This window comes from Rhamphochromis sp. 'chilingali' (genome assembly GCF_963969265.1).
Source record: "Rhamphochromis sp. 'chilingali' genome assembly, chromosome: 9".
Lineage (NCBI taxonomy): Eukaryota > Metazoa > Chordata > Actinopteri > Cichliformes > Cichlidae > Rhamphochromis > Rhamphochromis sp. 'chilingali'.
Window position 1 is genome coordinate 34,032,828 of NC_137936.1, and position 26,662 is coordinate 34,059,489.

The 26,662-nt window shown below is 38.5% G+C and overlaps 1 protein-coding gene across 1 annotated transcript in view; it reads right to left on the reverse strand.

Moving 5' to 3' along the window:
* The window catches only part of asic1b (acid-sensing (proton-gated) ion channel 1b), a 213,838-nt gene extending 194,336 nt beyond the window's left edge, over nt 1-19,502 (reverse strand). The window contains exons 1-2 of the mRNA XM_080891995.1: nt 18,228-19,502; nt 11,127-11,322 (exon numbers count right to left, since the gene is read on the reverse strand). Coding sequence (XP_080748121.1) covers nt 11,127-11,322; nt 18,228-18,589 — 558 coding nt within the window. The 5' untranslated portion in view covers nt 18,590-19,502. The remainder of the gene's footprint in view (nt 1-11,126; nt 11,323-18,227) is intronic.
* Between the last annotated feature and the right edge of the window lie 7,160 nt (nt 19,503-26,662).

Consider the following 26,662-nt stretch of genomic DNA (forward strand, 5'->3'; position numbering starts at 1 on the left):
AAATGGGTATCTGCTCTGCTCCACGTGTAAACTGGGGGCCCGGAGTCTTTCCCAGCTGACATAGGGCAAGAGGTGGCTACACCCTGGAGAGGTCACCAGCCTGTCAGCACAGGGCCAACATAGAGAGACAGACAACCATTCATACTCCCACTGACATCTTAAGCCAGTTTAGAATCACCAGTTAACCAAACCCGACAGACCTACTGTTTTTGAAAATTAAGAGGAAAATCAACAAGGGAAAAATGTAAAAAACAAAAAAACCAAGCATAAAAAAAGTAGTTTTGGTTAGTAAAATTTAAATATTTTTATAGTTAGTTCTCTGACTGTCCAATGTACTCAGTCATCTGAAAAAGAAAGTTTTCAAAGTACTTAATGCAGTACCATGAAAAAATAAGTAGACCCCATAAGTAGACAGTATGTTATGCAATTGCATAACATACTGTTAATGATGACTGTATGCTGTGATTTTTGTACCAGCCCCAGAATAAAACAGGAAAGAGCAAGCCCAGTGTCCCTTCTGCACTGCCAATATAAGGGGACGTCCAAAAGTTGATTCTGTTCATCTGGACGTAGCATCAAGATGCATCAAGAAATATAAGGGGACCCATCAATCAAACCCTGAGGTGGACTCCTTAGCACTTACACTTGCTAACCAGACTTGCTAGCTTTAGTTGACAACCCCACCTCCTTGTACAAGGTCAATTCTGGCTCCAAAACCCCAGACGACAGCTAAAATGTTGACGTTGTGATACCAACATGATGCTTCACAGACCAATGGGCACTTTCATCATTCACAATGCATTACTGCCTTCCTTCTCATTGTTAGTCACAGTTTCAGGTAAATCAACAAGTTTCATATATATTATTAATCTGATTCACTTCTGAATATGTTAAATATTTTTTTGTCATCCTAAAATATCTGTATCCAAGACACTACTGCAGTAAGCTGTAGGCCATTAACCTTCTATTGAAGATAAAAGAGCCCACCAGCTTTTTTTCTATAATCATGTTCCGTTACTGTGTCTTTTTATCAGAAGTAGTCCTCGAAGCTCATTATTACAGACTATTGATTAGCAATATATAAACTCTCAACTCCAGGTGCAACGGCAAACCACTTGAAGATCTAATTGCAAGATTACCTCAACATCAATAAAAGAGTATAAGAATCGAGCTGAAGTGGCATAGACCTGGCTTCACATATGTACCCACCTACATGCTTACAAACAAAAAATACTAAAAGGTCTACAATGACTGAATTTTTTTTAACACAACTAGTATTTTTTTTTTTTTGTCCACTGACTTAAAAAATACTGATCTCAAAGGAAGTCGACGGGTTAGGGAATTTACCCAAGAGACAAGAGAAGGAAAAAAATAATCAAGACATTGGCTGGTAAGATGAAAACTCTGTCCCAGCGGGACCCTGGTGGTGTTCAAACTGCTTTTTCACTCCATCCCTAGACACTGAAACACAAGGCGATAGCTGTACCCTGTCATCTCTGAAAGAAAGAAACATATTTTTGACCTGTCTGTCTCTCACTATCTGAAGTAACATATCTGATAATACAGCAAAGACAAAAGGTACATCATGCTATTGCAGAAAATGGCACATATTCTGTTTCGCAGTCATCAATCAGCTACTGTAATTATCAGAATCAATTTTAAATGCCAAAACCATTAATCATGTTTTCCAGTAATGAATTCAAAAGCAATAATGATGAATACAATTTGCCAAATCTACCAATGCAGACTGTAACAGGTTTCCCATGAAATATTAATAAATTATAAAATGATGGTAAAGAGAAAAAGACAAGGAAAAAAAACAGTCAGCCCCACTAATATTACTCTGGATGGTAATTAGCTGACTAATGCAGCAGTGTGCCACCTGTCAGTGCTAGGTGAATAATCACTCAGCCTGTCAGCACAATCTGAACCGAATATTCACTCTCTGTGCACTGAAGTACTGCAAAAGCTTTACACACATGCAGGCGAAAGATCTAAGCATAGAGTTAAGGAACACCCTGTTTTACATTCAGCTAGTGCGCTCTGGCTCCTGGTCTGTCACGGTGGGTATACTTCTCCCTGGCAGCCCAGCACCACAAACCAAGAGCCAAACATAGACTCTTCCATTGGCACACACACATATTCCAGTTTCCTGCCCCCTCTTTCCTCTCATTCCAAAGCTTTGCACAGTCATCAGATGCTTCTGATCTGAACCAAACTGTTTATAATCGATTCTTTAAAGGATAAGTTCTTTCCATCTCTTTCTTCCATTCTTCTCTCTCCCCCACTGCGTAGCTTGCCCACCCGACTCATTATTAAAAATAATTTTGTAACGCTAGGAGCACTGGCAGGTCACATAGAATAAATGGATTCTCAGATCTCTCCATGCTTTGGAGTTGGTTTAATCTGTTTCCCTCCTCTTTTTCACCTTTTGTCCAAAGAGTACCTCACGCAGTAGGAGCCTAAATTGTCAAAAAAAGTCCTTCTTTGTGTAAATAAAATGACAAAAAAGAGGTCAGATGAAAGGAGTATGTGTGTATGTATGTGTGCTGGGGGCAGGGCACATGCTTAGCCTTCTCTAAAGCCCTTTGAAAGGAAATCTATTTCTTCCATGCCCCGCTGGAAAGGCCAACATAACATAAGCAATGGAGGAAGCCATGTTAGGTGGAATTTGCTATTCTGGGTCGTCACTATGACATCTTAGCTTTATACAATATTACTCAGAAAGCAGTTAAAATGTAACTTACCAATAATTTGCCATTTTTGTTGGATGTTTGACAACATAATGCACATTCAAGTTTAAAAATGAAAAGAGTGAGCGAGGTGCTCGGAGAGATCAGGATCAAATATTGTGAATTGACACATTGTAAAATTTTATTTGACTTGAGAAGTGAGGACAGTAAATCACCATGAATCTAAAAGCCATCAAAGGAGAGCCAGTAGCTTTTTACATTCAAAGAGGAGATTTTTACATTAGGCATTCATTCATTACTCAGCAAAAACCTAATTGATCCATGTCTCTGAGTTCTAGGGTAATAGCAAATTGATTGATTTAGCCTCAGGAGGAAAAATGTGGGAATCGTCTGGCCAAAAAGAACAGCAGAATCATCGGCTTTGAGCTGATGGATAAGACTGGAATAACAATGAATAAAGCGTGGTGGATCAAAGGTGAGATGTGTCAAAAACAGTTTATGAGGAATGGCAGATTAAAGCACCGCTGAAATTCTGCTATTATAGATGCCAGTTACCTAAAAAGACTTGCAGTCTCAACAGTATTCAAATTTAAAAGATTATCTAATTAAACTGGATTACATAACTAATAAAGCTAAGGAATTAGATGCCTTAAGCTAGCCCCAACTCTAAACCGACTCAGGATTAGCAGTATATTTTATGTTCATGGTTGAAGAATGAAATACACCCCTGGTAACACAAGTAATGGAACTTCAGCCTAAGAAGGGACATGCTCATTGCTTGTGTGGAGTACTTAATATAGATTAGAAGGAGGAACGACTACAGCCATCAATAATTCTTGCCATTTCTGTTTGTGAAGAGCAACAATATTTTTAAAAAAAAAAAAAGACTTAACAAGCCCCACCTATCCTTTAGATTGCTGTTTGCGTAAATCCAATCCATCGGCGGGCGTCTCTGAGGTTTTCTGTATTGATTACACCTCATTAGCCACACGTCTCCGTCCCACCAAGGGTGGACTCTGGGGGTCAATGGACAGCTGAAATGGAGCCAACAGCTCAATAGAATGACCATGGCAATTATGCAAGAGTCTGGGTTACACAAAAGTGGGTTCTCAGCTAGAAGATTTGCAGTAAATGAAGTGTGATCTGTCAGTAATTTAAGCTAAAAGGACTGAAATGATCTTGAAAAACTCCATAACTTAGAATTTAACACAAATATCACCTCACAAATATTTCAGAGTACTTAGGGTTTTTTTCTTTTTGCTTATCTGACACAACACTGCAATGTGACATAACTTAACCACAGTTGCATGAAGGATCTTTTCTAAAAGATTTTCTCTTGAGAGGCAAGTGCCGGCTAGGCACTATTGAAGTACTGTAATATTGTGTGTCTGTGGGTTGTTTTTTTTTTAAGTCTGACATGTTTTCTCAGTATTAAATATCCAAAAATGTACTTCAACTCAAAAATTAATCCTTAGAGCTGAGATCATCAGATCATCCTCAGATCTCTTACACTGACAGTCAACACCACGTACGGGCAGACTGTGCTGTTAATAGTATTAAATGATAGTCCTCTTGTTTTTACACATTTTCGCAAATGAAAGTTTTTTTTTTTTTTACATGCACCATGCTCACACAGTGTAATTGTATAATTTTTGTTAATAAAAACATTTTTGAAATAATTTATTTTATTTCTTTATTTAGAGGCTGTAGGCTCCGTGGTGTGGTGGTTTATTTCCTTACGATTTCCTATGTGAAAGTTCCCCAGTTCAAGATTGGTAGGAGACACAAACCAAGTCTTGGAGTGTCACATGACTGGATAAATGGGAAGGTTGTGTCAGGAAGCATATCCAAGCTAAAAATCTAATTTGCACATCCATCCACTATAGTGACTGCCTGAAAGTACTGTTTAGTTTGGAATCTGCACTACTGTAAAAATTTACATTTAAAGTATTTAGCAACCCCTCATTTCTTTATGTATTACTTCTTATGTATTATTTGGAAAATTTGAAATACAGTATACAGGGCAAAATCAGGATTTGTACACTTCTAATGAGTTTGAAAGTCGGTATGACCAAAACAGCCTAAACTCTCTTAAGATTTCTTGTAATTTCTTTAAGAAATCTTCAGGAATAGTTTTCCTGGCTATTCAAAGCGCTTCTTTCTGTTCTCTGTCAAGACGGTCCCCCAATGCTTCAGTAATTTTGAGGTCTGGGCTTCGGAGAGACCATTCCATGAGCTATAGTGTTCCATTGTGTGTTTTTTATCCAGGTATGCTTTCATTGCACTGGCAAAGTGTTTGGGATCATTACCATGATCAAAAATGAAGCTGTTGCCAGTCGGACACTTTCCAGATACAGTGGAACCCGACTTACGAATACCCCATGTCACGAAAAATTCAAGTTACGAAGGCACTGAACGGCAATATTTCTGCCCGTGTTACGGCAAAATGCCCGTGTAACGAAATCCGCTGGCTCTGATTGGCTGAGCCTACAATGCCCACAATGCCTTCCGAATCATGTGACAACCCCTTGGCTTCTGTACTTGCGCTTCGCTGTTCCACTTGAACGACGTATTGTTGTTCTAGTTAGCAATTAGCCTATAGCCTATCGTTCAGCATCGCCTCGTTCAAAAGGCGCGATGGGTGCTTTGATTTACGAAAGACCCTCGGGAACGGATTAATTTCGTAAGTTGGGGTTCCACTGTACTATAACATGAATGTATAAACTTTCCAGGATATAGCATGAATGTACTCTACTACTGAACATATTCTTCTACATTCATGAGTCCATTCATTTTGAGAAGATCCTAAAAACCAATGGCTGGTTAGACCGAAAGCATGACAGAGCCTCACTCGTGTTTTATTTATGTCTGTAGACACTGACTGTTGTGTCTCTTTCCTAACTTTTAAAATTTAAATTCATGCGTAATTCACGTGTAATTTGGCATACCTTGGCCAAACCATACCTGTTTCTCTTAATTAATTCGTCAGCCTTCCACTGAAACCATTTCTGATGAGGTTAATCAATTAAAGGCCCAGGTGCATCTCTCAGATCCAATGTCAGGCCTTTGTTGATTTTTATCTTTGTAACATGGTTTTCAGATTTTGTTTATCTGCAGTAGATATTTGTTTTTTATGCCTTTCACTTCTTTGCCCTCAACTTATTCAGTTTCCTCAGATATTTTAAGGTTACACTGCATACCATGCCAAGATATGTCAGGTTATCAGCTAACAGTTCATTGTGTAAACTTAGTCAGTTTTTATAGATTCAGCTAAAGAAATGGAGGTAAAAATGTGTGTTTTGTATCAGGCAGCCTAAAGACTATTTAAAACCAGGTCTTTGTTAAGTTGTCTGTAATATGCAGACAACACCATTTTTCCCTTAAATTAGACGCCTTTTTATGCTTGAAAAATTTATTGTTCAGTTTAAAGTCACTTAAACAAGGAACAATGGTCAGGTACAAGGATTAGACCGAAAATGAGTGAAAAAGTAGCCAATGTCCAAAGTAAAGCTTTGAAGTCTGAAAAGTCTGAATAATTTGTTTAAGACCTCTTTAAAAAATAAAGCCTGGCTCCTTGGAAGCAAAATATAAGGCACTGAGGGTCTGCTCAACATTTTTGAGGAACACTACTGCGTATTAAAAGGGTAGAAGCTAATGTATTAAGAACTACTATGACAACTTGATAACTAATCAAAATCTTTTTATTTATAACCAAAGATCTGTTCAAAGATAGCTCTTCATTTATGACTATCATGACCTCATTTATTTATAATATTTTCTGTCCTTCTCGACTCAAAAAGATACAAGTGGAAAGGAAGGACAGGTGCCATATTTAATTGTGTTTTGGAAAACAAACGGGGAGCTGTAAAAGACATACAATGGAGTAAGGGTGGGTTTTGATTATCGATTAAAATCGATTCTGGCTTGGATAACGTGATATCGATTCATTAAAATCCTGAATTGATTTTTTTATATAAATTTATTTTGCCCAAAATGCCAGAGTCTCAGGTGAAACCTCACAAAATTTTGACAACCACCAAACAGCTAAAACAGTAAATGAGAGCAGGAACACAGATTCTGCACAACGACATAAACACAAAGCGCGGACCCGTGGATCACAATCAGTGAGATGTTGCCTTTCTCACCCTACGGACACGATCGGGTAAAGCTGTTAGTTTGATCTCTGCCCAAACAATATTGACCGAACCGGCAGCAAAAGAAGATCCAAACTACGCTTCACATAAACATCGTCATGGATTCCCTCTGACTTTTGCTTTTTTGCTTCCACCACAATAAAAATCACACTTCATGCACAGCTCTCTCTCGCTCTCTCGCTCTCTTGCTTTCTCTGTATACTTCAAGAACAGTTTCCCATCTAAAAATCTGTTTTCTGCATTATTCGCTTGCTTGTTACGCACAAGTCTACCGTTGTTTACAGCGCTGTCGGCCGCTGTTTTTATTCCCTTTTACTTACTTCCGAAAAGAAAACCTAATTTCTGCCGTTCAATGGGCTACTGACCAAATTTTAACTTTTTAAAATTATGCAAAATGCAAAACGCTTAGCCATGTCTGTACTAAAACCGCTGTCACTTCAGAGGTAATGTTCATATGTTGATTAAAAGTTTTCTTTCGTTTTTGATGTACTGGAGAATATTTTTAAAAATTCCAGGCCAGGAAAATCACCTTCATGTTTATCTTCAGCTACTTTGACACAAAGACATCTGCTGTGATGCTCACACCTTTGATAAAGTCTCACAAGTGTCAGCTTCCCTTTTGTAGATACAAAAATATGTAAATGTACTGATCTGAATTATAATATTTCTGACTGTCAAAGGCAAAATTTCCCAGATTCAAATTGAATTGATTGAATCGATTCGGGACCTTGTGAATCGGAATCGAATTGATTCTAGAAATCAGTGACGATACCCAGCCCTACAATGGAGCTCTGCAGTTTCCAAGAGGTTAAAATGAGCACAAGCCTGTGTGTACCAATAGTACTTCTATTGCTGCTCCTGCTGTGGCAGCTGTTGTTTTGTGTCTTTGAGCCTCTCCGCAGTACTCGACCATTATGTTTAGTTTTATCCCAAGGACTTTGTTGTTACCTGGGCCTCAGTTTCTGCTTATCTGGCTCTTTTTCTCTCGTTCTTTCTTCTTCCTATTTTTTCTCTCATGTAATGTCTGTCTCTCTCTTACACTTTCTGTCAGCCCTCAAGCTTCAGTTTTGAGTTTTGATAGCAAAGTTATGAGCCTGTCAAAGTTCTCCCTGGTGACTGAAGTTGGATGTGGGCGTCTTAAAGAGTTCAAAATTGAATAACTTAGAGGTTGTGACATTGCCGATCAACATATTATCTGTAGGGAATTCCATTGGGATGCAGTAAGACAAACTGTATGCTTGGTAGTTTTGCTCTTAAAATGCCGTACATTGTATCAAAGTAAAAATAGAAGTAAGATGGCACATGCAATCCATAGTGTTCGTGCAATATCAGTTGTCTTACTGTAGTGTATTATAGCCATTCAATATATTTTGGATGGTTTTAGCTTTAGTGTCCTTGTTGTAGGTGAAATGCAAAGGCCGCCTCTCTAGGGAGCGATCGCATACTTTCGAAATCCATTTATCGCACCTTCAATTAAAAACAAACCCATAAACTATCAAATTATGGTCTTTGTATTTTGCTCCCTTTTTATGGTTTTATATTATCTCATGCAGCTACGGTTCAGAGGCCGTAGGCCATCAATTGATATTCATTTTCATGTGAAATTTTCTTCTTTAATATCATCTGAGCTAAACCATCTGCATTCCAAGTTGGCAGATGTTTTTCTGAAGGACAAAGTTGCAGCAGTGAAACATGATACGAGATAATTAGTCACTAATTTTTAATATTTCTAGCAGCAATATTTAAAAATTATATTGTACTGGATCCCACAGGGTATTTGGTATTTGGATAATGACACCAGTGACTTTTGACAAGGACACAATACTTCTGACTGGATAATGTTGGACTCAACACCTGAACCTTAACTGAAAAACAACATGAAATAAATTCTGATACACTAAAGAACTCTAATATGTTCAAGTTTCTGGATCTATGAGAAAATCTGACTGTACTACACTGCAGATTCTTTTGGAAAAAGCTGCCTTACGTACTACTGTTGTTTATCTACCATTTTTGTCAGCAAACTGCTCCCACAGTAGGTAGCAGTGATCTTTTATCTCTGGCTATCTTCAACACCCAGGGACTACCTAGTGAGCCACACTGCCTGTGCTAGCTAGAAAACAACCAGAAGCTGCCAACAGCGTTAATCACAGCTTTAATGCTTCCATACTCTGGGATTTGGAGGTGGAGGCTGGTGAGACTGGTTACCTTACCCTTTCCTAACACGCTGAAGCTTCTTTCCACACCATTAGTGCTCTATGCTGAGCTGTTCTATCCAGGTCTACAACCGTACAAATGTACAGCAGAGCGCTGTGAAGTACCATCTGCTATAAGCGCAACTAACTACAGTAAATGTGAACACATCAGCACATTAGAGCAGCCACACCATGTGAGCATGCAGCCCACCTCTCAACTACATGGTTTTATAGCACTTGGGGGGAAAACACATTAAAAATTCCACAATAAAGAAACACTGGAGGACAAAGAATGTAAGAGTTGGACTGAGGGCTGATTTTACTAAGCTTAATCATGGCTTCTTTCCAACACATTCTGAGGATGTATTAGATCGCTTTCAAGACAGGATTCTCAGGCGATATCAATTTATTAATACAGTGTCATCCTCACTTGCCACCTGCATGAGCATCTGTTGGATAGTTGTTCTTTTAAGACTAGTTCCTACTCCTACAGTAGGCTGCCACTGTTTGTAATGTGCAAAATTTGTATGTATGTGTCTTATTGTGTTTTTGTGTGTGTGTGTGTGTGTGTGTGTGTGTGTGTGTGTGTGTGTGTGTGTGTGTGTGTGTGTGTGTGTGTGTGTGTGTGTGTTCTTTGCAACTGTCATCCCACCACATTTCTTCTTGCTCAAGCTGCATTGTCTCTACCTACAATCCTTTGGTGCTCTTTTTCTCTTATTCTTATTCTCAATCAGTTAAGGCCCTGATATTGTCAAATTTTCATGGCATAATTTAAAATCTGCTTCTTTCATTTACGGTAACCACTGTCAGAGGTACTCGGATAACAACATGGGAACCTATCGCTAGTTTGATGACTTAGCCTCTGCGGGCAATAACCAATTTTTCTAGCCTTCTGGTATAGTCAGCGGGTACATTGTTTACAAATGGAGACAACCCTAAAAAAGCTGAATAAAAGTGCAATTGCTTATTATATTTTTCACAAAATCGTTGATGATTTGGAAATTATGTTACAGCTCCGCTTTTGTCTATACACTGATTCTTTTAACTACAGCTTATCATGTGCACTGTCAATAGACCTCAGACTGCAAGTGAAGTCTAAACAGAACAGTACACAGGATCTGTCTACACATAATCACATTTTTCACACTTATAAAATCAGCTAACTGTGGGTAAGTTGTCACTAAAAACTACAAATGTCTTAAGAAATATCGATCAGCTCTTAAGTTCTGTTAGACCGTACTGTGGCACAGACAGCACTGGTAAATGTCAGTGCACTTATAAGCTCTGTTTCCAGCTGGAATAGGCAGATATTGTCGGGCAAAAAAGTTTTGAAAAACAGTGCAGTACGAAACTATAAAATAAGCAAAAAAAATCAAATTAATATTAAACAAAAGACACAAATGTCTTCTTTCTACATTTTAGCATTCTTCAGCAAGTGAAAGAGACAGTGTCATAGCCTTAAACTTCATAGTGTTGGCAAAACTTTTATTGTATTACCAGAATTTAGTGAGATTGACAGCTGTAGTGTGAGAATCAGTTATTATATAATCAGTAATTCTGGCTCTTACTCGGCTGAAACAACAAAAAAAGTACATTAACTACTGTCACCCGCGGTTACACAGTTGTATTGCAGCTTTACAAGATCAGTTCGTATACTTTATCACAAATACTAAGGTCACAAAGCTTTCAGGTAATAACTGTATCTGAAAGCATTCAGTAAATAGGATAAAGACAGAAAATATTTCACAGCGTCAATTTGTTCTAACTTTGTACTTACATGGAACGTGTTGTGGCAATGACCCAGGGCTCAGTAAACTATATAATGGTTTACTGTCCAATTCTGAAGGGGGATGGAAGAATCTGGAAGGATGGAGCACCATCGATTGAAATTATGATAAAGCGCTGTCTCTGTAAATCTCTCCTTTTAATATATTTGCAAAGTCAATTCCCAAAAGCAGACTTCAGTGAACAGCGCTCAGCTAAACTTCACGGCACAGTAAACTATATAAAGGCCCATTTTGTATCACTAGCATGATTAGATGACCCATAGGTCTCAGCTGATTCTGTTTACGTGCGCAACTCACCACTTTGAAGTCTTCAGCTGCACATTCCTCCCCTCTATATGAGCAGGAAAGCAGCATGTCCTTAATGTCGTGGCCTGTCCGGTCATAAAATTCACGCATGTTGAAAGGCCGAGGCTTATAGCTGTCAAAGTCCGCTCTCTCCTTTAGGATTTGCAGGACATTTTCCTCCACCAGGTGTGGGTCCCGAATCTCATACCTGGACAGAAAGATTCTACACTTAGTCAACATTGATCACAAAATACACACATGTGCACAACTAACACACAAGTCTAATGTACTTAGGTTTTGCAAATTCAATATCACAAAAAGGATTTTGCCTCATTAAATTAAAAAAAAAAAGTAACATTTTAGGTTGTTCTTTTTCTCTATAAGAATTCTTTTTTCAAACTGCTTACCTTGAGCTTACAAAATCCACTTTGTCAGATTGTAATATTAAACATCCTGTTATTCCTTATTTTCTCACTCAAAGTATTAAATGCAGTTAAGGTTGTTAAAGAAGCAAGACACAACCTTAGTTGTACCTCTGTCACATCTAAAAAGATGGATTTTAAGAATTTTGCAGGTACACACGTTTTTCTGGCAGAAGAAACATTAATAACACAGATGCAGCAACAAGTGGATATCTACCGTTCACCTTAAAAAAAGGTGTACATACATGTCAGCATCATCAGAAGAGCAGCTAGAAAGCTCTCACAATATCATCTTAGTTTTATGAAACTGACAGCTTAACTGTGGCATACCAGTCTCCATGGAGTGCAGGAAAGCAGCTCATTATTTACAGGATGGGAATATTTCATTTCAGACAATTACTTTAATCGGTCTGTTAAACAATTAGGGTTATATGTGGTGGCAGAGCGATCATGTAGAAAACAATGTTCAGAATGCTGCTTTCAGGCTGATGATCCTCCACACCTACTATTTAGTGTAAATAAATAAATCTTCATCTGCTGCAATTTTTTTCAAAGTGAAAAATGGATCAATTTTACCATGTTCCACCTCTCATTTCCCCTGCAAACAAATAAGAAAAAACATGACAAAGAAGCAGTAATTTGCGTGCATCAATGCACACAGAAATGAAACAGAAGAAAAACACTGTGGAAATCATTTATGCTATGCCTTAATTTGACAGCTACCATCAACCTCTAGTGCCTGCTCACAGTCATTCACTGATACAACGTAACCTCAATTAAACAGTATGGCCCCGCACAGCGAAAAAGTGGCCCATTGATGACCCCTGTTGAGCAATGGGCCATCAGTGGTACAAGCATCCAAATTATAGAGCGCTAAAATTAAGCACTACTGACAGCCACTTGTGAGATCATTGTTGTAGGACACTGAGAGTGAAGAGGACAGCTTCTGTTTTTTCAAAATACTAAGGTAGAGTCCTGAATTCATATGTGATGTTGAGCAGAAGCAGTAATATCATGACCAGGTTCATATATTGTTTTATTGTAAGAATTTTGGACAACTCGTTTTGCACTAGCAAACATGAATAAGTTTATCCCCAAGCTGAAGAAGTGAAAACCAGAGACGGAGAAAGACAAAGGCATACCCTTCTCTTCCTGTGCCTGACAGTAAATCTGTGAATGACTTTGTGGACACTGACGACAGAGTTGTTTGTCATGAGCATGGGCACTATTTCAAACCATAATTGGTGGTAAAGCTTAATGGATTTTTTAAAAATTCCACAAGGTCAAGCTTTGTCTATGATAATGAACAAGATTTTGTCGCTTGATGATGGGAATAACATAAGCTGATCCATGAATAAAAAAATGAAATGTTACATTACTTCTTTGGGAGCACTGCGTTAATATTCAGCTGGAGATGTATTTTTGATTTATGCCCAAACCAAATGTAATATGTTTCACTGTTGCTACAGTGCTTTTTCCTGGTAGAGACTAAATGAAAAAGATTTTCACAACATGAGGTGGTATGCGCTGTAATTTAAAATGAGGGTTGTTCTCCTGCTCATAACACCGAACAGAGACGGTCATGCTTCGTGTTGAATGGAGTTCACAGCGCTTTGACAGACAATATCGGGACTATTATTCTGCTCAAGATTTAAAATGAATGCCAAGTGATACAGTTTTAAAATTCAACATCGGAACATCAGAGATCTTTTTTAACATTAACAAATCAACCAGGATTAACTCTAGCTGATTATAACTTCTTCTTTTTTATCGCTACAGTTTAAATTTTCAACGAGAATAGCAGCTGCTGGTTGCTATTTATCTTTTAAATCAGAGTTTTTTCCACAATTTGAATAAAAAGCAGTAACTGGTATGACACAACAGCCAAAAAACAAGACAGTTAAGCACTATCTTTGATTCAGATTATAAATTAAAGATAGTGGATCTATGTGGTACTTATTTTCTAGTATAGTTCACTTTTCATTAATTTACTACAGGCCAAAAGAGTGTTGCGTACAATTAAACGGTTATACTGTAAGTAATAAGGGGTGTTAGAGAAAAACATGTTCATATCATTTCAGAGTGAAGCTAATGCATAATTTTTTTTTTCCAGAAATAAGTTATTCAAACAATAAAAGGATAAAATTGAAAACCAGAGGATTAGTGATGTAGTAGCTCATCTGGCTCCTGATTCTTCACAGTTTACAGGTTACTGCTTTTTGAAAAGTACTGAAACTGAAAGAAAGTGATACATTTTTATACTGTTTCTTTTTAAGAAGGAGCCCTTCTTGGTTTCAAAATGTTTGATGTGTTCTTTGGAAGGCATATAATGAACTCCAAGGTGCATCCTGGAGCATATTGCCACACTGCAATTTTTCAAAATAAGGAAACATGTTTACCTAAATGTTAAAAAGCGAAGCAGTCCAAAGAGAAAAGAAGCATGACTGCTCAAGCAAAAAAGAGCAGGAAAATTTCACGACTGAGAAACCCCCAGAAACAATAGTAGTGGAGGAGGAAACCAGGAAAACCACACTTTTCCCAAATGTTAACACAATACTCTGGCTACAGTAATCAAGGCTTTGAATGCCGTTTCCTGTACGGCATCAAAGTTGTCATTAAAAAAGAATAATAGAGCAAAAGTAAGAGAAGGAGGTAGAGAACAATGAAAACCTGCTATATAAAGTCAAGATGAGAAACTTGCTAAAAGAATTGGACAAACTGTGGTGGTTACTCCAAGAAATAAGTGTCACCTAGTAAGGATACAAACCTTTCTCTGTGAATGTGGTTTTAATATTTTCAGTATTTAAAATGGAAGTATGATTACTACTGTCTATGTATTACTTGTTTCAGACGTGAGTTTAAAATTAGAGGACAGAGTGGTACTAATATCATAAATATCTGTCAGTGGAGCCATTTACAAATTGTCATGTTTTTAGTAATGTTGGTCCCTAAAAGCACTCTGACAATCACAACTCCAGTACTCTTGCCCACATGGGAACTACATCACAACACTGTCACACTCTATTCTAACAAGAAGCTAGCCTGTTGTGGTACATTCTGGACTTAATTGAATTGTATCCTGAGCCACTGTTTTATAAGAAACACAAAGCTGCCAGGAGAGCACTTAAGACGCTGCGCTCACATCCCCGAGTCAGGAGGCTTTAGTTGAAGCGCATACAATCACAATAATATGGGTAGATTTTTAATATTGCCCTGCCACTGCTCCCTAAAGCAATCACTGCAAACTCTCTACGTATGGGAGGGGGAGACTAAATTGGATTATGGGCCACAAGCACTTTAATTTTCTTGTGGGGACTAAAACGAATGAAGGACCATCTGCAACACTTTGCCACCTCATGAGAAGAGAGAGCAAATATAAGCAGCCACTGATTTTAAGAGTGGACTTTCACAGTAAGACTGTGGTCACAAGGCGGTACTCTCTCTCTTTCTCACACGCACACAAACAAAAGCAAAAGCACTACATTTGTTTTGATGTTAATACCTCGGGCTGTGTGACACAACAATGAACACATCTTGACATAATCTCAGGTAATTATCCAATTAGCGCTAATTGAACTCATACACTAACAAGGATTGGATTGTTTGTGCAGTGCCCTTGAAAATGAATATGTGCCATGTTTCCTGGTGGCTGAGTTTGGATAATCATATCTTCATGATGGTGCACCTGCGATTCAGTTATTCTTCCAATTTGGCCAAGGTCACAGAAATGCAAACAAAGGATGCCACGAGGCACAGAAAACCCAAACAAATATCTATTGTATTGATGAGAAATACACAAACAAGCCAAAGACGAAAATATGGTAAAAACATGCAAAAATTTCTGTCTCCACAGTTGTAATATTCTCTGCGGTAAACAGCCACAGTACACTATAAATGCAAATGAACCCAGATTTGAAAAATCAGCTTTTTCCGGTCGATGACCTGGCCTCCCAGTGTCCCCATCCGTGCACTTTTTTTACACCACTTAAATCTGTAATACGGCCATGATCTTGCTGAGACAGATAAGGCAGTCAAAGTTATGGAGCATTACATTTCACATGTAGCTCGTGGGAATTGAGAGCATGTTTGCAAGCTCAGGAAACATGTTTAATCTCGGGCTCTGTGTAAGCAGAAGACGTGCTTCTCTGGTTTTCGTGAGCTGATCTAACACTTCTTGGCAGCACAAACCACATAACCAACACCTCTTTGAAATGACCTTTCTTTTGCTAATTATCATTTAATTGCCTTTGCAACATAATAAAAATAAAACTGAGCAATTTACTTCTAATGTTCTGCACGGCTAACTGTAACTCCAACCTGAGAAAATACAATACGAAAGTGATTTATTTATTTATTTATTTTTTGGTGGGTGGCTGCTTGGAAACTGCTGGAGTCGAGTAAGTTAAGGTGAAATTTCTAGCAGCTCAGCTTCAAACTTCAGTGTCTAAGAAAGCCTGGCATCACTGCAAGGGTAGATATTGCCTACTCCTTCTTCCTGAGACAGTGATAGACACCGACCCACAAACACAGCATTTTGTTTGTATTCTGTCATTTTCTGTCCAAACCTACCACCTGTCTGGTGGTATCAGAAGGCTTACCACTGAAAAATCTTCTGTTCAATCAATGTTTAGTGTAAAATCTGTGCGTCCAAGATGTTCCTAATTTATTTGTTTTCCTCCACATTCTTTAGCACTCTAACCGCTTTGAAACCTGATTTAAAAATCATTTTAAAAACTGTCCCCTGTCCTCATTTTAAAAAAAAAAGAAAAGTAAAATGAATGCCGTTCCTACCCCAACCCTGATCCCAGGCCAAGCTAACTGAGAGGGCAAGGAAAAGGGAGAGGGAGATGACAGTGTTAATCAGTGGCACAACTCTGTAGCTTAACAAACAGCACTAATTACACGGGGATAAAGACTTGTTCATCACACAGCTTACGAGACACAAGTTAATTGCCTCTCCTTGTAGTCCCCTCCCTCCATCAAAAGTCAACTCATCCCAAAGTCACTTGGAGCAAGTAAGGTTGCTTTAATGTTCTGCTTCCTATATCTTCTTTTATTTTTTTTAGGTGCACCTTTTTAAAGAAAATCTGGCTACACCTGCAATAACAAATCAGAGAGATGGAAACCTGCACTGATATCCTAATGGTCTACTATTCCAGCTGACACTACAAACAACCCGGAAACAAATCTCGGAATCTATACCATACAAAGCATGCAAAATACATCCGCAAGACAGTGAATCTATTGGCATCCTGTACAGTTATAACCCAAATATGGATGTATATATGAGGGTCACAGAAAAATGATATCCAGTATGAAAACAGAGAATTTGATTTATGTCATTCCAGCATGTACAGCATGCACAGTTGTACGCGTTGCCTCAGGCTGCAACACTTTGTGAATCAATAAGCTAAAAATAAAATTAAAAATGAATTCAAGATGATATTGAGACATGTTTGTGTGTATTACATATTTTATGTTTGCGTAAGTGCAGTAAACAATGTCTATGCATCTGTGTGTCCATGTGTGCATGTGTATTTGTGTGGGATATTTTTCTTCCTGCTCTAGCTGCAAATGCAAAGTGCAGGATTATTATCTGTATTGGAAAAATGGGATCAGTATAATCTGGATAACATCGAAAAGAAGAATTGAAGAAATTCAGAGTTAAAAGTTTCAACATGAAACAGTGTGCTTGTCATGGTTGCCGAAAGACTAAATGATCAAAGCACAGCAGAAAGCAACAAGTGTAAAGGGAGGGGATGGCAGTTGTGAATCATGCACGTCTCTCAACACTTTGTCAGCGGGGGTTTAAAAATCTTCTCCTCTACTTATCCAATATTTATATTAGCATGTTTATATTTACCTTTATTAAACACTTAGAAACAGCTTATCTATTATCTGTTACTTGGAGGATTCTCAGCATCTATGTTAAGGTGTGCTCATTCTCACTATCAGCATATTTTAACAGGTGGATGTTAATGGTTGTTGTTCCATTGCTTTTCACAGCTATGGTAGCATGTGTGCAATATGGATTTCAGTAGACAGTAGATCTGTAATGTCACTACATTTTCATCCTTAGCCTTTAACCTCACTTTCTTACTTACGTGCGTTATACTACAATCTTTAGCTCTCAGAGCTCTGGAAGGTTTTGCATGCTTTGTCAGTGAAGTCCGGATTTCCTCCAGTAGCCTAATAGCAACAGCCAAAGACAGGTGGTAAAACTCTGCCCCGCTCTTCCATGTGACATAAGACCTCAGCTAAAACAATGCAGACTACACCTAAGCTCCACAGTTAAATGCCAACTCAAACATTGCTGTTGCTGGGCTGCAAAGCGTAAAACCTGCTTCCACACACAGACTGTCTATAGAAGACATGCAGATATTTAGTGGTGTGGTCAAACGATTTTTAAGTGCTCACAGATATTTTTTTAAGTTTCATGATAACTGCACTAGAATGTGACAACAACAAAAATTTAGTGTTATAGCTAAATGCTGGGGGCACAATCAGATCCTGAATCATCATGTGATAAATCCACACAGATGTGCACCCCTGCAGCCACTGCATTTGTCATACACTAGGCTACATAATACTTGGGGTGCAGGTGAGGTGTGGTTTTAGTGCTTATATAAAATCACCAGTAAGCCAGCCTACACACAGGCAGGTATTGTAAATGGCTTCTGGACGTACACACCTGCCGTTGAGCAAGGCAAGGAACTCCCCAGCGTGGTACAGGTCGTTCCGTGTCACCCGGCTGAAACGGAAGGAGTTGAGGTTGCAGAAGGTTACCGAAGGGAATATTATCAGTGAAGCCGCCACTTCATCCAACTTGGTGACATGGGGGTACTCGAAGTAGAACTGCACCCGATCCACGCACACCATCACCAGCACACCCACGGAGGCCAAGAAAAACAAAATCCACAGGGTGCGCTTGATATACATCCGCTTGTAAGTGAACATGTGCGAGATGCCATGCAGTGTGGATCTGGCGGCGAAAACTTCAATGGGAGCCGGCCGCCTGTAGTCCATGTCCTCTGAGTCCGCTTTAAGATCCATTATGTCCCCGAGATGAGTTTAGATGAATGATGGGTGTGAGGTCGCAAAAAGAGCAAAGTGGCTTTGTAGATAAGCAGATGCTTTATTAATGAGGAGGAGGTTAGTGGCCGCAAGTTCACGCCCTTCTACGCATGTATTTCTCATGCAGTCTGTGTGAGATGTTGCGTCACTGACAGCCGGCAAAATTGCTCGACATTTAGAGCATTTTACAATCCTCAAAATACAAAGTTCTTAACTGAAAACACTTGTAAAAAGTGAATGTGGGAGAAGCATGCGTTGTATGCTGCTTCGTTTGGGGTCACAGTTCCATAATAATAATAATAATAATAATAATAATAATAATAATAATAATAATAATAATGACGATGAAAGCGCGCATGGAAAGATGCCAGCGCTGTTCTCTCCTGCACACTTCTGTAAAATTATCGAGTTGATATCTGGCTTCCAAGCTTAGCACAAACAGCAGAAATAGTGTGCAGCTCTGCGGGAACAGATCACGGTTGAAAAGGTAGAAAATAAACCACTACGAAGAAGACAAGGAATTAGAAAATAAAAGCGGTTCAGAGAACAGACCGGCTACATGGCTTTCGCGTCTCTTCTTCCCGAGCAAATCCCAACACGCGTGGAATAACAATCAGCCGCTGATTTCTCGCCTGTTAACGTTTTAAGAGCGGTCGTCGGGTGTCCTGGGTTTTCCACGGGATAAACAGCTGCATCACAGAGGAGCTGGCTCTGTCTGATAGCTGCCTCGGTGCGCCTCTGCTTGCTCGCTTGCATCCATTCCCTCCTCCGAACTGCGTCCACAACAATGCAATGATAATGACTCTGATTTTTTTTTTCTTTTCCTGAAATGATATGTCCGTGAGTAAGAAGGTTCTAGGAAAATACTATTTTCCGTGAATTCAGGAAAAAATTACCTTAGACCAGTAGCGGTTTCCCAGATCAATTAAATTCGCCCCAAACAGGAGAGAGCAAGGATAGGATGGCATGTGTTTTACACCGGGTGACGGAGTCCAGCGTCGGCGGCACTCCAGCAGTGCCTAACCCATACTTTACCCAAAGCCACTGTAGCCTACAGAACATACAGCTTTACCCTCAACTTAAAATTGGTAGTTTAGTTAAAGTTTAGTTACATTTTTGGGTAAAATTACTTAGCCTGCTTTAGCTAAACTACCAAGAAAACAATGAGCTAGCCTACTAAAGGAAAGAGAATTTTTAGTTATCCTAAAGGCCTAAACAAACACTTTAAAAGATAAATGACCTAAGCAGAAAATCATTACCTTTGCACCAGACTTGTTGTGTGAATTATTCTAATTTACTTACTGTTTTACTCTTTGTTACTATAATACAGGATTTGGTCAACTTTTAAAGTGTAGACTGTATATATAAGATGGACATACACCCACCGCCCATTTTGTTAGGTAAAGCTTTTCAACTGCTAGTTTACAAATATCTAATTAACCAATGTGCTCAAGACCTCAAAGTGAGCATTAGAAAATAAAGAAAGGTGATTTAGTCACTTAAAATGTGACGTGATTGTTGGGTAGTTGCACGTTCTCAGCAAGGCTGGAAAATACAGGATTGGAAAAACTGTTCAGGCTGGTGATGGTGTTACAGTGCAACCTGGTATCACGGCAAAGCGTGTAATGGACTTGCTGTTTCCATTTCACACTTTACACACACGTGAAACAGACACACATTTTAGCCGCCTTGCTTAATCATTTCCGGCATGAGGACCCTGGACTGTACTTCATACGTTTTTTGCTCACTACTGACTTCTTGACTTTAAATATATTATATCCCCCTGCTGGTAATGCAATGTCTGCATGTGAAATGGACACGGTGGACCCGCGTGCCTATTACATGTTTTGCAGTGAAACTGAGTTGTGTGATGAGTTGGGGGATATTTTTGTGGCACACTTTGGATCTCTTAGTGTCCATTGAACATCCTTTGAACACAACAGTTTACCCTAGTATTGTTGTTTGCCAGGTCCATCCCTTTATGACCACAGTGTACCCATCTTCCAGCAGGATACTGTACCATGTGCTAAATCTCAAATCATTTTAAACTTTCTTAAACATGTGACTAGATGTGTAGTTGACAAATTTGCAACAACTGTGTGATGCTATCAAGGCAGTACAGACTAAAATCTCTGAGGAATACCTTTTTGAATTTGTGACAAGAAGAACTGTTCTGAAGGAAAAATGGATTCAACACACTACAAACAAGACATACTTAATGCAGTGGCTGGTGTGACTATACAACTTCCAAGTCTGAGAAAGTAAGCCAATGAAAATTTGCCCTAAACCTGCATTCTTGGTGCAGTAATGGCCAGTGGTAGTGAGAGTGGGCAGTGGGCAATTTCTCTGGCTGTTTAAAGATATTCAGTTGTATAGACATCACTGGGAAAATGAACCTCAGCTGCCTTAATCTGTTACCTCAGTAAAAATGTTCTTAATGAGAATAAGAGCTCAATCAGTAGCTGCAAGTCATATTAAATAGAAAATGACTGGTGCTATTTTGTAAATATATGGCACCCATTACCGTTAAATAGGAGGGGACACCTTACCATGTAACCATGTGATTAATGAGCTGCTCACTACAAGGGATGTTGAAACTCATATGCCAAGCTTTATAATGGGCACTTTCATCCTTTGTATAGGTCTTTATAATACTATACTTTAGTTGGAATGCATTTTTTAGCATAGTCATAGAATTACCTTTAATTATCAACATAAAATAAAATTCCCAATTATGTTTTCATCTTCCTTTGTAGCATGTAAAACTTTTTGATTTGTAAAGGATTCCTAAAAGTGGTACTTCTCACAGTAACACTGCAGTTTTCCATAAAGGTTTTTTAAGTATAGAGGACAGAGTTCCGAAAGATGTGTTTGCTTTTACCCATAGTGGAAGTCTCTGTTTACCATAATGGAATTTTGTTGTCTTGTTTATTGATGTCCTTTATTCAGACAAGTCCTTTTACATTCATTGCTTAATGGTAAGAAAGAACTGGGATTAGATTAAAAAAAAAAAAAAAAATATATATATATATATATATATATATATATATATATTAGGGGTGCAACGATACACAAAATTCACGGTTCGGTTCGATACTTTGGTGACACGGTTCGATATTTTTTCAATACAAAAAAATGTTCATGCCTTTTTAATTTATCATTTATTAAAATTATAAATATATATATTTTAACTCAAAAGTACAGTTTTGAAATTTAATGTTGCTGAAACAACAAAATAAAAAAATAAATCTATCTGATCGAGAAATCACTCATCTTTGGAAAAGAGAGTTTATTACAGAGAAATGGCTCTTTCCAAAATAAAAGCTATACTATACGCTTCTTCTGGGCTATATTCTCAGCAGTATATTAAACATATCAGGTCCCCATAAGGAGAATCATGTGCTAATGGCTGTCTAAATGACTCAGATACATATGCATACCAAACCGAAAGCACTGTATCAAACGGTTCAATATCGATACGAGTATCGTTGCACCCCAAATATATATATATATATATATATATACAGTATATACGATATATCCTGCGCAATATCGTAGCTTTTCTTCTGGACAGAGGTCTCGGATGTTGTTCCTGGGATCTGCTGGAGCCACTCAACTAGCTTGGGAGTCGCTGCACCTAGTGCTTCGATTACCACTGGGACCACTGTTACCTTCACCCTCAACATCTTCTCAAACTCTTCTCTGAGCCCTTGGTACTTGTCAAGCTTCTTGTGTTCCTTCTTCCTGATGTTACTGCCATCTACGGCCATCTTCTTCTGTTTGTCTACCACCACTCTGTCCGGCTGGTTAGCCATCACCATTTTGTCCCTCTGTATCTGGAAGTCCCATGGGATCTTAGCTCGGCCATTCTCCACCACCCTAGAGGGTATTGCCGTTATGTGCTGCAATGTCTCAGGGGCATCTTTACACAGCCTGCACCTGGAGTCTTGCTGGTGTAATAGACCCCAGCCTCTATGGATTTTGTGGTCAGAGCTTGTTCTTGTGCTCCCATGATTAGTGCCTCTGTGCTGTCTTTGAGTTCAGGGTTTCTGAAGCCATTTTCCTGATGTTTTGGTGTATTCAACTTAAAAATCTGTATGCATTTTCTTTCTTTCTTTCATTTTTTTCCCATTAATTTGTATTCAGTGCTGGCAGTGGAAGCCTCTGAAACATGGCTTTTGAGCGTATTCACTTTGAAATTTCCAGGTTGTAAGCATTTTTTTCAGATGTATCTAGCAGCTCATCAACACAGTGTCAGTTCTCTCTGGCTGCAAATTCAAAACAGTAAACATTGAGTCAGTGTTGTGGCATATATATTCTCCAAGGGGCGGAAACCAAAATAAAAAGAGTGTATTTTACTCATCAAACAGAGTTATGGCTATGCCCTTCTTTATCTGACCCGACAGCTACCAACCAGAGGGAGGAGAGGTTGCTAAAAGTAAACAAACACTCAAGTACATATAGGCACAAAAAGAAAAAAAAATGCACACATATACACAGTCTCAGCATATTGAGCTACACATACAGATGACTGATGCATGCTTATACAGCATAGGCATGCTCACACACATGCAGTTGTGCATAAGCTCATAGAAATCACCTAACTGATATATTTTCTCAACTGCTTCACCAATTCTGTTTAGCTGATTGGGTGGAACATCCAAATACGTCCGATTGAGCAAGTGAGCCAAACACAGCTAATAAAGCAGATGTGTCACCAGAGTGCCAGCACCAAATCTGTCATAGAAACTGTATTGCTAAGAAGAAAGGGGAGCTCACCCATGAAATTGTTCATAATGCGTCCATGATTGCCATTTGCCATAGTATTGACTGTGACAATGTGGCAGTCATCTATAAACCCTGCGCCTTATATTGATCATCATTGCTGGAAAGATGATCCCTGCTCTGTTCCAGTGAGGTGATGCGTATTCTGGGTAGACACTGTGCCAAAGTGACATACATGGGTTTGATATTACCGCAGATATTAAATTCCTGAGGTGGATTTTGATAGCAGGTGATGGGATGTATACTTGCCTAAATTTAGTTTTTATTATTTTTTTCTATTGGGTAATGCTAAAGAAGCCCAGTGAGAGGATACTCCTATCCATTTACATTGCTCTGAAGAAAATGGCAAAATTCTCTACAAACCTGGATAGATAGCCCTTCCTGTCAAAGTAATTTTTCAGTGGGCCTTTTCTGGTTCAGTTCTGCTTAGACTTTCTTTTTTTTTTTTTTTTTTTTTTTTTTAATGACATCAGAAACAGCAGTATGCGACATTACGTGATGGCAGAGCTTCAGTTCATCCTTTGTCTTTTTTTTTTTTTTTTTTTTTTTAATAAATAGGACAGGGGGAATGAATGAGAGAAAGAGGGGGAGAGAAAGAAAGAAAACCAAAGGGGAGAAGAGACGGTGAGAAGGGGGGGGAAGAGAGAGAGAGAAAAAAAAAAAAAGAACTCCTGGGTCACCTGTATGGAGAAAAAAAAAAAACAAACAAAAAAAAATAAAGCTGTGTTTTTTGAGTTTACCTTTGTCTCTGTGAGTTTGCGTTTGGGTCCTTCCCTTGCCTGCACACAGCCGTACTGTGACAGTTTGAAGCCTAAGTAGAGATAGTGTCTGTCTCCCGAATCCAAACTGAAAGCTGGTTCCACAGAAGAGGGGCATGAAAACTGAAGGCTCTGCCTCCCATTCTACTTTTAAACACTAGGAACAACAAGTAAGCCTGCAGTGCGAGAGCGAAGTGTTCTAATGGGGTGATATGGTACTACAAGGTCCTTAAGATAAGATGGGGCCTGATTATTTAAGACATTAATACATTAAATTAATTATTATTATTTATTTATTTATTTATTTTTTTAAATGACATCAGAAACAGCAGTATGCGACATTACGTGATGGCAGAGCTTCAGTTCATCCTTTGTCATTTTTTTTTTTTTTTTAATAAATAGGACAGGGGGAATGAATGAGAGAAAGAGGGGGAGAGAAAGAAAGAAAACCAAAGGGGAGAAGAGACGGTGAGAAGGGGGGGGGGGGGAAGAGAGAGAAAAAAAAAAAAAAAAGAACTCCTGGGTCACCTGTATGGAGAAAAAAAAAAAACAAACAAAAAACAAACAAACAGAGGAGACAGCAAACAACAAAGAGCAACATAATAATAGAGAAAACAAAGCACCATCACAATAAACTAGCTAGTCATAGATATCAATATTTACTAAATAATAAACGATATTGTGCAGCACGCAAGATAGACAGCGCACAGTGTGCTTTGAGGCAGCAGCCAAGAAAGCTTTAGTCCGCGTCTGTGAATACCCATGTGTGCATACCTGTGTGGATCAGCATGCTTGCATTCCAAAGGTTTCTCCATGTAATGATCTGCTAGGGAGTGTGGGGGGGCCACAGCCCCGTCCTCCAGGGTGTGAAGCGGGTATGGAGGAGATCAAAACTCCAGACATCCAGAGGCCCCCAGAACACAAGAGACCATGGAAGACCAACAGAGGGGCAGCCGCGCCACTGTTCCAGTAAGAGCTGAGGAGAGTCCCAGATGAGGGCTCGCCCAGCAGCCGCGGAGCAGTTCTGCTTAGACTTTCAAGATATCAATAACTGCTTATGAATGTATTTTCATCAGCGTCTCTGTGAAAGTGGACATATATTTTATAAGAGAAATCTTGGAAGCTTGGAAAATGAAAAGAAACGTTAGGTTTATAGGCAGTCTTTTACAACGGCTTCTCATGAATAATCACTAGAACACCTATGTTTATGCCACAGTGTCTTTGTACACTTATATATTTTGTCATCCTTAAAGATTATGCATTATTTCTGACTTTTTATCATTTCTAAAGTGCATTGTTTGTATGCATAAAAGCAGAATAGACAAGGTTTAAAACATGAATAGATCCCTGCCACAGACATTCAAATATAAAATTACATTTTCCTTCATACACAGACTGATTGTGCAGTTTTTAAATACAGTTCTAGATTTTGTGATGGCCAAACCCATGGCCACACTCTAAAATCGGTAACTCTTGTATTTTCATTCCTTTGTTTGAACACAATAACACACTTTAGTTTCCAAGAACTTTATTGATTGGTTTGGATACATTTGTTCTATTTGTAAGCGCACACATTTAGTTTACTTATGTATTCATACCACTTCATTACTTTGATTTTTGACTAACCTTTGTCTTTTATTTCTTACCTGCCATTATCCCTGGGAGTTGCTGGACAAAAGATGGCAGCCAGGGTTTGAAACCACTAAATGCAAAGCGGGATAATTGGACTGCACCACCACTTCTTGCTGAAAGGGAGAATGTGTGTTTTCTTTAATTTAAAAACAAAGTATTTGTACTTAGTTAAATATTGAGTTTAGGGTTTAGTGGTTTTTGATTTTCTTCTTTGGTGTTTAGTTTATTAACAAACCAAACTACACTGCATTGTTTGTTGTTTACAATTGTGTTTTGTTTAGTTACCCCTTGTGTGTCATTTCATGTTTATGTCAGTTATGTTTATTTGGGCAGTCATTTGGTTTGTTAAGTTTGCAGTCTTTGCCTGAGTTGAGATGAGTTTGACTTATTTTATGAGCTCAAAATTTATTACTTTTTTAAATACAAATTTTTTGGGTTACATAAATGGAAACCCTATTTTTCTAATAATCCCTTCCATAATCCATTCCCTCCTCCGAACTGTGTCCACAACAATGCAATGATAATGACTCTGATTTTTTTTTTCTTTTCCTGAAACGATATGTCCGTGAGTAAGAAGGTTCTAGGAAAATACCATTTTCCGTGAATTCAGGAAAAAATTACCTTAGTTTAAGTTTAGTTACATTTTTGGGTAAAATTACTTAGCCTGCTTTAGCTAAACTACCAAGAAAACAATGAGCTAGCCTACTAAAGGAAAGAGAATTTTTAGTTATCCTAAAGGCCTAAACAAACACTTTAAAAGATAAATGACCTAAGCAGAAAATCATTACCTTTGCACCAGACTTGTTGTGTGAATTATTCTAATTTACTTACTGTTTTACTCTTTGTTACTATAATACAGGATTTGGTCAACTTTTAA